Source organism: Eleutherodactylus coqui, chromosome 8 (genome assembly GCF_035609145.1).
Source record: "Eleutherodactylus coqui strain aEleCoq1 chromosome 8, aEleCoq1.hap1, whole genome shotgun sequence".
NCBI lineage: Eukaryota > Metazoa > Chordata > Amphibia > Anura > Eleutherodactylidae > Eleutherodactylus > Eleutherodactylus coqui.
In genome coordinates this window covers 168,112,657-168,125,151 of record NC_089844.1, presented here as the reverse complement: position 1 = coordinate 168,125,151, position 12,495 = coordinate 168,112,657, and the positions used below count along the sequence as shown (strand labels likewise).

General features: G+C 50.7%; 1 protein-coding gene across 2 annotated transcripts; it reads left to right on the top strand.

Moving 5' to 3' along the window:
- Window positions 1-3,487: 3,487 nt before the first annotated feature.
- Window positions 3,488-11,525, top strand: DUSP14 (dual specificity phosphatase 14). Of its 2 annotated transcripts, none has more exons than XM_066576896.1 (2): window positions 3,488-3,689; window positions 9,855-11,525. In XM_066576896.1, the coding sequence occupies exon 2, from the start codon at window positions 9,935-9,937 to the stop codon at window positions 10,592-10,594; it is 660 nt and encodes a 219-aa protein (XP_066432993.1). In that variant the 5' UTR covers window positions 3,488-3,689; window positions 9,855-9,934; the 3' UTR covers window positions 10,595-11,525. The 2 variants fall into 2 exon arrangements, with proteins under 2 accessions (XP_066432993.1, XP_066432994.1); XM_066576897.1 differs by lacking the exon at window positions 3,488-3,689 and adding an exon at window positions 3,735-3,886.
- The last annotated feature ends 970 nt before the right edge of the window (window positions 11,526-12,495 follow it).

Below are 12,495 nucleotides of genomic sequence, written 5' to 3'. Positions count from 1 at the left end.
GATCCTTGCCATCTATTACCTCTCCGGCTCAGCGGCACAGACAGTGGGCTGGACAATCAGCTGATTGGCAGGGACCCCGAGCCGCGGACCCCCGCTGATCGATTACTGATGACCTATCCTGAGGCCAGCTCATCAATAGTAAGTTCCCAGAAAACCCCTTTAATACAGATCTATAATACACAGGTGTGGCCGAGCGCCTCTACTGCGCAGAGGTGTCTAATGGATCCCGTCCGGAGAGAGCAGAGGTGACTAATGGATCCCATCATTAGAGAGCAGAGGTGACCAATGAATCCCATCCGTAGAGAGTAGACATGACTAATGGATCCCGTTCGTAGAGAGCAGAAGTGACTAATGAATCCAGTCCGTAGAGAGCAGACGTGTCTAATGGATCCCGTCCATAGAGAGCAGACGTGTCTAATGGATCCCGTCCATAGAGAGCAGACGTGACTAATGGATCCCGTCCGTAGAAAGCAGACGTGTCTAATGGACCCTGTCCGTAGAGAGCAGGCGTGACTAATAGATCCCATCTGTGTAGAGCAGAAATGACTAATGGATCCCATCCGTAGAGAGCAGGCGAAACTAATGGATCCCATCCGTAGAGAGCAGACGTGACTGATGGATCCCGTCAGTAGAGAGCAGATGTGACTAATGGATCCCATCTGTAGAGAACAGACATGACTAATGGATCCCGTCTGTAGAAAGCAGACGTGTCTAATGGATCCCGTCCATAGAGAGTTGACTTGACTAACGGATCCTGTCAGTAGAGGGCAGGCGTGACTAATGGATCCTGTCCGTAGAGAGCAGATGTGACTAATGGATCCCATCTGTAGAGAATAGACATGACTAATGGATCCCGTCCGTAGAGAGTCGACTTGACTAATGGATCCTGTCCGTAGAGAGCAGGTGTGACGTCCCATGCTGCCCCCTAGTGTGGCAAGTATAGCGGTGGTCTCTGGGGTAACTCTTTGGGGTACTTGGGGGGATATTCACTTAAACCGCCCTTTCCTAAACAGTTCTGAGGCGGCTTCACACGAGCGTATGTGTATTTGTGCGCATTTTTTGCACCCATAAGACATATTTATTTGTGTGCGACAAACAAAGACGCCCCCCATGAAACGGCTAATTAGTCTAATGAATTCCAGATGCGCTCTTTTTCCTGCGCAATTCCGCAGTGTTTTGCGCGTCTCCTAGCGTATTGCGCCCCCCACTGACTTCTACGGGACCTTTGATGCGCAAACACACCGAAAAATTTAATACGCTCCATTTTTTTTTGCACGAGTGAAATACGCCCGTGCGAAGCGGCCTCAGTGAGGTCTGCGCTGCCACACGGCCGGCTTCACAGGGGCGTATTCGCGCGCTACACGCATAGAATAGAACCCATTGATTCCAGGGAGTTCGTCCACATTCCTGTATTTTACGTACGTGTCAGTCATGTGATAAAACATGGAACACGTTCTATTTTTCAGCGTATTTGCGCACCAAAGGTCCCTGAAGAAGACAGTGGAGGGCGCGCAATACGCGGGGAGAGGCGGGAAACACTGCGGAATTGCGCTGGAAAAAGATACATCTGGAACTAATTAGACGAATTACCTGTTTTAGTCGATGCGCTTTTTGTTTATTGAGCGCGAATGAACATGTCTTACATTCCGCAGAAATACTACGCTCACGAGTGCAAATGCGCCGCCGCTCTTGTGAAGCCACCCTAAGGCCAGCTTCACGGTATCGGAATCCGTGCGGAGGAACTGCTGCAAAACGCCGCCGTTGCAAAGCATGTCAATTCGCTTTTTTGCTCACATTCTCGGATACGAATTGCGTATTCCGCAAGTGGAGGAAAAATCGCAGCGTGCGCCATTGTGCTGTTGCTTCTGCGGGCCCGCCCTAAGAGTGGCAGGTATATTACAAGCTGCAAGCCTGTTCATACAAGCCCATTCACACGGGCACATTTTCTGTCGGCACGCGGACACGATGGACTAAATTGGCGCAGTCAGACCGATGTTGCGCTTAAAAAAATGGCAGCATGTCCCTTTTAGGTTTGTATTCACGGACCAATATCACCATTAAAGTCTATGGGGGCGTAAAAAATAACGCAGTGAACGCACATTAGTATCCGTGTTACCACGGGGATGGGGGGCTTGCGCCATATTTTTGTGGATTGCGACGCACAGAGGGTAGACACGTTTTCTCGCTTTTGCATTTGTGTGCTTGCAAATTTTGGCGCACACCATAGGAGTCAATCAGGGTGGGCGTAAATTCGCACTAGATACACGTGTGACTGCGCGACGAACTGCGCAATTTTTCAGGGAAATCAACACACCCGAGACTAATTGAAGCCTAAAGCCTGGGTGCGTCCCGCAGCGATCTAAACGGTCCGCGGTAGCGCAGAAAGTACAATGCGCAGATACATGCGCAAATACTGCCGTGTGAAGGAGCCCTACAGACGCACGACCGTGAAACTCGCGCGATATTAACGGCATTCTTTTGAGTGGCGTCATACCTGCGAGCGGCGTGTTCCTTCACAGCGACGCTACGAGGTAAAAAAATCGCTGTATGCCTATTTTTTTCAGGCCCCGCGGGACACAGCGCCCGTTATCCTCGGTGGGAGCTTAAAGACACGGCCGACACGCGAACACACACGAGCGCGATGCGGGGAATCCCGCCGTCATGAGTAGGCGGCCGTCCGTCCGTTATCGCGTGTGAGGAAGTTCACAGAAGTTTCAGTTTTTGCCTAAAAAACGCCTCACTTTCGCGGGTACGACGCGATTTCGGGGGGAGCCGCTCCGTTCGTCCGTGTAATGTAGCCTTGTGCTCGTGATATGCGCTGAATGGAAACCAGGGATTTCCGCGGTTCACGTGACGGTATTGTCAGGCGCCGCGCGTCCTGACCTGGCGAGTATTGCGCACGGTAAGAGGCCGTTGCAGAGAATGGGCGGTGCAAGTATGAGGTAAACCTGCGGATTGGCACAGCCAATACGCGAGCCCTTCGGCGTACCGTATTTGTGCGCACATAAACCCGCAGGACTGCGCTAAATACGCCGGCGTAATTACATAACGGAAATGCGTTTCCGCCCGTGATGGAGCCCTCAGCCTGTCACATCTGTGCGCCCGACTGCGCCGTACGCCCGCTGCGCATTATGGTAAGGGTTAGTCACACGGACGTGTGCAATTCTGGGCCGTGAAGAACGGGCTGATTTCCCTGCGTGTTACATGCGTGTCTGTATGTTAATATGACGATATCGGACATGTGGCGATTGTTTAAAAATGGGGCAAATAAACCGCACGCCTGAATACACAAATTCACTTTATTGCGCCTTTTTTGTATCGGTCAAAAATAAGGCCTGCAAGAATGGGCCCTAAAGGTGAGGGGCCACGCTCCTTCGACTAGCCCCGCCTCCTTTCCAGAAACCGCCGTAAAAAGGCCAAAAGTGTAGAATAGGTGTCGGACGAGACGTGACGCATAAGCCCACCACGTGACCATCTGCCCTCGGCTGCTCCTCCTGGCAGTCCTCGCCACACTTCCCATTTTCAGGCCGGCTGTCGGAGCCGTCGCCATGGAAACACATAAGCCGATGACATCCGCCGAGAGGCGACGCCGGATTGGCCGACTACCTTGTCTGTGATGACGTCATTTCTCCAGCTGCCCCCACCTGACAGCCGCTGACATCACAACCACCGGAAGAGCCGGCCGGCAGGTGAGGGGGGTCTGCGGGGGTCTGCAGCTACGGGTGGGAGGGGCGGCGGCAGGTGAGGGGTTAACGGAAGCGGCTGCAGTGAGGGGGCTCCTGTCTCTGCCCGCACCGCCCCCCGCACACCCTGCAGCAGCATAAAGCCGGAGGAGCCGAGCGGCGCCCACTGCAGCAGCCGGACGGGATGGGAGCCAGCGGGGCCGGTAAGCGGGGCGCCGTACCATCACTGCCCGTGCCACCCATACTCAGCGCCATACCACCACTGCCAGCCCGTGCCCCCTATATACATTACTGCCAGCTATATATATAGCTCTATATACCCCCACTACCAGCCCGTGCCCTCTATATACACTACTGCCATCTATATATAGCTCTATACCCCCCACTGCCAGCCTGTGCCCTCTATATACATTACTGCCATCTATATATAGCGCTATACCACCACTGCCAGCCTGTGCCCCCTATATACATTACTGCCATCTATATATAGCTCTATACCCCCACTGCCAGCCTGTGCCCTCTATATACATTACTGCCATCTATATATAGCGCTATACCACCACTGCCAGCCTGTGCCCCCTATATACATTACTGCCAGCTATATATATAGCTCTATACCACCACTGCCAGCCTGTGCCCTCTATATACATTACTGCCATCTATATATAGCTCTATACCCCCACTGCCAGCCTGTGCCCTCTATATACATTACTGCCATCTATATATAGCGCTATACCACCACTGCCAGCCTGTGCCCCCTATATACATTACTGCCATCTATATATAGCTCTATACCCCCACTGCCAGCCTGTGCCCCCTATATACATTACTGCCAGCTATATATATAGCTCTATACCACCACTGCCAGCCTGTGCCCTCTATATACATTACTGCCATCTATATATAGCGCTATACCACCACTGCCAGCCTGTGCCCTCTATATACATTACTGCCATCTATATATAGCTCTATACCCCCACTGCCAGCCTGTGCCCCCTATATACATTACTGCCATCTATATATAGCGCTATACCACCACTGCCAGCCTGTGCCCTCTATATACATTACTGCCATCTATATATAGCTCTATACCACCACTGCCAGCCTGTGCCCTCTATATACATTACTGCCATCTATATATAGCTCTATACCACCACTGCCAGCCTGTGCCCTCTATATACATTACTGCCATCTATATATAGCGCTATACCACCACTGCCAGCCTGTGCCCTCTATATACATTACTGCCATCTATATATAGCTCATACCACCGCTGCCAGCCTGTGCCCTCTATATACATTACTGCCAGCTATATATAGCTCTATACCACCACTGCCAGCCCGTGCCCTCTATATACACTACTGCCATCTATATAAAGCTCTATACCACCACTGCCAGCCTGTGCCGTCTATATACATTACTGCCAGCTATATATATAGCTCTATACCACCACTGCCAGCCTGTGCCCTCTATATACATTACTGCCAGCTATATATAGCTCATACCACCGCTGCCAGCCTGTGCCCCCTATATACATTACTGCCAGCTATATAAAGCTCTATACCACCACTGCCAGCCTGTGCCGTCTATATACATTACTGCCAGCTATATATAGCTCTATACCACCACTGCCAGCCCGTGCCCTCTATATACATTACTGCCAGCTATATATATAGCTCTATACCACCACTGCCAGCCTGTGCCCTCTATATACATTACTGCCAGCTATATATAGCTCATACCACCGCTGCCAGCCTGTGCCCCCTATATACATGACTGCCAGCTATATATATAGCTCTATACCACCACTGCCAGCCTGTGCCCTCTATATACATTACTGCCAGCTATATATATAGCTCTATACCACCACTGCCAGCCCGTGCCCCCTATATACACTACTGCCATCTATATATAGCTCTATACCACCACTGCCAGCCTGTGCCCTCTATATACATTACTGCCAGCTATATATATAGCTCTATACCACCACTGCCAGCCTGTGCCCTCTATATACATTACTGCCATCTATATATAGCTCTATACCCCCACTGCCAGCCTGTGCCCTCTATATACATTACTGCCATCTATATATAGCGCTATACCACCACTGCCAGCCTGTGCCCCCTATATACATTACTGCCATCTATATATAGCTCTATACCCCCACTGCCAGCCTGTGCCCCCTATATACATTACTGCCAGCTATATATATAGCTCTATACCACCACTGCCAGCCTGTGCCCTCTATATACATTACTGCCATCTATATATAGCGCTATACCACCACTGCCAGCCTGTGCCCTCTATATACATTACTGCCATCTATATATAGCTCTATACCCCCACTGCCAGCCTGTGCCCCCTATATACATTACTGCCATCTATATATAGCGCTATACCACCACTGCCAGCCTGTGCCCTCTATATACATTACTGCCATCTATATATAGCTCTATACCACCACTGCCAGCCTGTGCCCTCTATATACATTACTGCCATCTATATATAGCTCTATACCACCACTGCCAGCCTGTGCCCTCTATATACATTACTGCCATCTATATATAGCGCTATACCACCACTGCCAGCCTGTGCCCTCTATATACATTACTGCCATCTATATATAGCTCATACCACCGCTGCCAGCCTGTGCCCTCTATATACATTACTGCCAGCTATATATAGCTCTATACCACCACTGCCAGCCCGTGCCCTCTATATACATTACTGCCATCTATATATAGCTCTATACCACCACTGCCAGCCCGTGCCCTCTATATACACTACTGCCATCTATATAAAGCTCTATACCACCACTGCCAGCCTGTGCCGTCTATATACATTACTGCCAGCTATATATAGCTCTATACCACCACTGCCAGCCCGTGCCCTCTATATACATTACTGCCAGCTATATATATAGCTCTATACCACCACTGCCAGCCTGTGCCCTCTATATACATTACTGCCAGCTATATATAGCTCATACCACCGCTGCCAGCCTGTGCCCCCTATATACATGACTGCCAGCTATATATATAGCTCTATACCACCACTGCCAGCCCGTGCCCCCTATATACACTACTGCCATCTATATATAGCTCTATACCACCACTGCCAGCCCGTGCCCCCTATATACATGACTGCCAGCTATATATATAGCTCATACCACCGCTGCCAGCCTGTGCCCCCTATATACATGACTGCCAGCTATATATATAGCTCTATACCACCACTGCCAGCCTGTGCCCTCTATATATATTACTGCCAGCTATATATATAGCTCTATACCACCACTGCCAGCCTGTGCCCTCTATATACACTACTGCCATCTATATATAGCTCTATACCACCACTGCCAGCCTGTGCCCTCTATATACATTACTGCCAGCTATATATAGCGCTATACCCCCACTGCCAGCCTGTGCCCCCTATATACATTACTGCCAGCTATATATATAGCTCCATACCACCACTGCCAGCCCGTGCCCTCTATATACATTACTGCCAGCTATATATAGCGCTATACCACCACTGCCAGCCTGTGCCCCCTATATACATTACTGCCAGCTATATATATAGCTCTATACCACCACTGCCAGCCTGTGCCCTCTATATACATTACTGCCAGCTATATATATAGCTCCCTACCACCACTGCCAGCCCGTGCCCTCTATATACATTACTGCCAGCTATATATAGCGCTATACCACCACTGCCAGCCTGTGCCCCCTATATACATTACTGCCAGCTATATATATAGCTCTATACCCCCACTGCCAGCCTGTGCCCCCATATACATTACTGCCAGCTATATATATAGCTCTATACCACCACTGCCAGCCTGTGCCCTCTATATACATTACTGCCAGCTGTATATATAGCTCCATACCACCACTGCCAGCCCGTGCCCTCTATATACATTACTGCCAGCTATATATAGCTCTATACCCCCACTGCCAGCCTGTGCCCCCTATATACATGACTGCCAGCTATATATATAGCTCTATACCATCACTGCTAGCCCGTGCCCTCTATATACATTACTGCCAGCTATATATATAGCTCCATACCACCACTGCCAGCCTGTGCCCTCTATATACATTACTGCAAGCTATATATATAGCTCCATACCACCACTGCCAGCCTGTGCCCCCTATATACATGACTGCCAGCTATATATATAGCTCTATACCATCACTGCCAGCCTGTGCCCTCTATATATAGCGCTATACCACCACTGCCAGCCTGTGCCCCCTATATACATTACTGCCAGCTATATATAGCTCTATATACCCCCACTGCCAGCCTGTGCCCCCTATATACATTACTGCCAGCTATATATAGCGCTATACCACCGCTGCCAGCCTGTGCCCCCTATATACATTACTGCCAGCTATATATAGCGCTATACCACCACTGCCAGCCCGTGCCCCCTATATACATTACTGCCAGCCTGTGCCCTCTATATACATTACTGCCAGCTATATATAGCTCCATACCATCACTGCCAGCCTGTGCCCCATATATACATTACTGACAGCTATATATAGCTCATATATCCCTGCCACCTATGTAAAGCTCAATACCACCCCTGCCAGCCTGTGCCATCCATACCCAGTGTCGTACATCCCTGCCAGCTATATATAGCTCTATACCACCGCTACCAGCCTGTGCCACCTGTTCACAGCGCTATACATCACTGCCAGCTATATATAGCTCCATATCTCTCTGCCTCTTATGTATAGCTGTATACCACCACTGCCAGCCCATGCCACCTATGTACATCCCTGCCAGCTATATATAGCTCTATAGCATCACTGGCAGCCGTGCCATCTATATACAGCACCATCCATCACTGCCAGCCTGGGTCCCCTATATACATCCCTGTCACCTATATATAGCTCTATACCGTCACTGCCAGCTGTACACTGAGCCCTATACATCCTTGCTAGCCTGTGCCTCCTATACACAGCGCCATACATCACTGGCAGCCTGTGCCATCTTTATACAGCCCTATATTATCACTGCCACTCTGTGCTACCTATACACACAGCCCCATACATCACAGCCACCTATATATGGCTATATATACCGTCACTGCCAGCCTATGCCACCCATACACACAGCCCCATACATCACAGCCACCTATATACGGCTATATATACCGTCACTGCCAGCCTATGCCACCCATACACACAGCTCCATTACAACTACTCATACACATGGCCCCAAAGCATCATTGCCAGCCTGTGCCTCCTATATACACAGCTCCATTTCATCACTGCCAGCCTGTGCCACACATACAGAGCCTCATAGCATCACTGCCTACTTTAAATAGTCTTGTACTATCACTGCTGGTCTGTGCCACCTACACACAGCTCCATAACATCACTGCCAACTAGACACAGTCTTGTACTATCATCTCTGGCCTGTGCCATCTATACAGAGTCCCATTCTCTCACTGCCACCCTGTAGCACCTATACCCAGTCTCACTATCACTGCCACCCTTTTACACAACCCCGTACCAACAGCACCACCCTATGCCACTCAAACACAGCATAGTGTGGTCTTTACATACAGGTCGGTACCCTCACTGTGCCCCCTAGACACATGGGTCAGTGTTGGCATGGACGGGGGTTGGTCGTCCTGCTACACATGTAGTAGCAGCCATGTGACATTGAGGATAGTGCCGATGAGTCATCCATAAGCGGTGTCACCCACTCATCCCTCCCCCACACTGCTCTGACTCACTGCATGACTCACATGGGTCCTTCATACCTTTGTGCCACCTTGACCCCCCGCACGGCACACGCAGCGCTCCTCAGGGTCACCGGGACTGCAGTACCGTCATGGCAGCCCCCCCATTTACTCCTGACACCCGCTCCATCGCCTCCTCCCCTCTACATCCTCATTCAATGAGTTCTGCAACTTCCTGATAGACTTTGTTTTACTTTCTCAACACTTTCAAGATCTCTGCTTGCTGTCAGCGAATAGGAACCTTCTCATCTACATTCCGAGGCTGAAACCAGCGCCCGAGCGCTTGCTGTCAGTAGACGAGACTGCCTCCAGCAAGCAGAGATCTTGAATACCATGGAGGCCGGATTATGGTCACATGATACGGCCGCTTTATGGTTCCGTTTTCCAATTTGCGTTTTTTCTTGTCGCAGGTGGCGAAAAGTGATTGCGAGAAGCGACCGAATCAGCGCCGACCCTCCTGTGCCCCCCACCCTACTGGCATCCGCTCTATATGCCCCTGCAGTTGTTGACTATGAATTTTCGCAGTCACCGACTACTACGACGCTCTCCTCCACCGCCCCCGGCGCTCTCCACCAAACCCACGGCGGTGGGCGGAGCCTCCAGCACCGGACTGTCCAGCCTGGGCAGCATAGCTCAGATCAGCCCATGCCTCTACCTCTCCAGCGGCAACGCGGCGGGCAGCCGGCAGCTGGTCTACGCTCGCAATGTCACCTGCATCGTCAACGCCACCCTGGAGATCCCCAACTCGAACTGGCCGGATGTAGACTACATCAAGGTGCCCGTGCCAGATTTGCCCCACGCGCCCCTCGCCCTTTACTTTGATTCTGTGGCAGACCGTATCCACCAAAACGGGAAAAGGAACGGCAGGACATTGGTCCACTGCGTGGCGGGGGTCAGCCGCTCAGCCACGCTCTGCATCGCGTACCTGATGAAGTACCACCGGCTGTCCTTACTGGATGCCCACCAGTGGGTCAAAACCAGGAGACCGGTGGTACGACCCAACGCGGGCTTCTGGCAGCAGCTGATACAGTACGAAAAAAAGCTCTTTGGCAAGAACACGGTGCGGCTGGTGCCGTCCCCGCTAGGACTCATCCCAGATATCTACGAGAGGGAGACCCGTAACATGATCCCCGTGTGGGGCTTCAGATAGAACGCTCCGCCCTGCAAGGACACAAAGGGCTACAAAGTATCCAGCCCCAAGACACACTGGACACTTAGAACCCCCCCTCTTAAAGGGCCAGTCCACACTTCTGTAAGTAAATCGTATGATGGAAAGTTTTGCAACTTTCTATTCTTTGTGTGCTAATTCCTCACCAGGATCCAGATCTCTGAACATCCACTTCTCACAGCTGAGGGTTTGTTACAGTGTATTTGGCTATGCAATCCTCTGTAAGGTTAACCACCTCTGCAGCACAAATCTCTCTCCTGTCCTGGTAGTTTGTTACAATGTATCAGGCTGGAGTCCCCCAGATTTAGCCTACAGCGATTGTCTAGACTGGATACAACTGTAACAAACCCTCCGCTCTAAAAAGTGTTAAAGGGACCTTCTAGGCAGTGCCAGGATACACCGGGGTCGGAGTGGAAGCCACAGCCCCGACGCGTGTAATTACAGGCTGGGGTTCCCTTGATTTCAATGAGACCCCAGCCTGCAGTTACAAGCACCGGCCACTACACAGGGAACGGAGCTGTGGCTTTCGCTCCAACCTTGCTGTATCCTGGCACTGATAGTGGGCGCTGCCTAAAAGACCCCTTATAAGGTGGTACTGTTTGTTTTCATGCGCTGACAGCAAGCAGAGATCTTGAAAAGGGATTGAAGCACAATGTTAGGAAGTTACAAAGCGTTCCGTTGTCTCCAGAAGGTGGCGGCTTCCGGTCCAGTCATGCGAAATGCTACAAGATATAGTTGATTTTATTTTTCTGTGTGATTGTACGAAGGACTGCGCCGTCGCTGGTGGGCGGTTACCCGCTTATCTTTATCCTGTAGATGGCACTAATGATAGGGCAGCACATATCTGTATAGGATCCTTATTTTTCAAATGTGGTAATATGTATATTTCTAAATAAAAACTATTTAAACTGGTCGCCGCAGTCTGAACGCTTCGTGTGAGAACAAGCGAATCGTGGATTTACCTAAAATGATGGTTTTGAACTGAAACCGCCCACTAGGGTGCAGGCCCCTGCCTATTAATGGAAGGCTGCCTCAGACACAGATGGATGAAGTGGAGGCAGGTCTGTACCTGCTGTTCATAGACCTCTATGGAGAGGGGAGATAAGTAGACTCAACACTGCTGTATAATGTCCTCCATGATGATGAGAAAGGAGAGCTAAGTGAGCAGGGCCCTGGCTGGAAGATCTAGGGGGCGCTGCTGGGTGCAGCATATGAGGCAGAGATCCTACCCCCATATGTGTGTACTGTAGGGGACTAGGATTACCTCCTATGGGTGCAGTGTATAGCAGCCACCTCCACCCACCTAAAGGTGAGTCCCTGTACCGCTACTGCCCTGATTTGCAGCGGTTTGTTTCCTCCACTGCAGACATTCTCCCCATCCGGCTCCCTGAAGGGCATATATACACACACTTGCAGTCTGAAAGGACCAGTATACACCTTCCTATATGGTTTCCTGACACAAAGGCTTTATTCGCATGAGCGTATATCAGCTGCTCTTTTCACGGTCGGCCGATATACGCTACCATCCAATGCACTGAATGCCCATGCATCAGATCAGACGGGTGTATTCCTGCGGCGTAAAAGCGCCAGGCAGGAAAGACAGTAACTTTCTTTCCTGACCTAAATACGGAGGCGGCTCCCATAGACTCCTATGGGAGCCTATGACAGCTGCCGGAGAAGGGAGGTAGTTTAGCATTGTGACACTTGAATTCCCTCACCTTGCACTGGGAGGGGGTGGAGGTAGTTGCTGACAAGGGGCAGAAGCTTCGCACACTAGCTCCTGCCCCCTTGCCGAGGGGGAGACTGTTTAGCAGAGCTAAACTGTCTCTCCCCACCCAATGACTAGCCAGGCTCGCCCTATATGTGCTGGGTCAGGGCTGTCT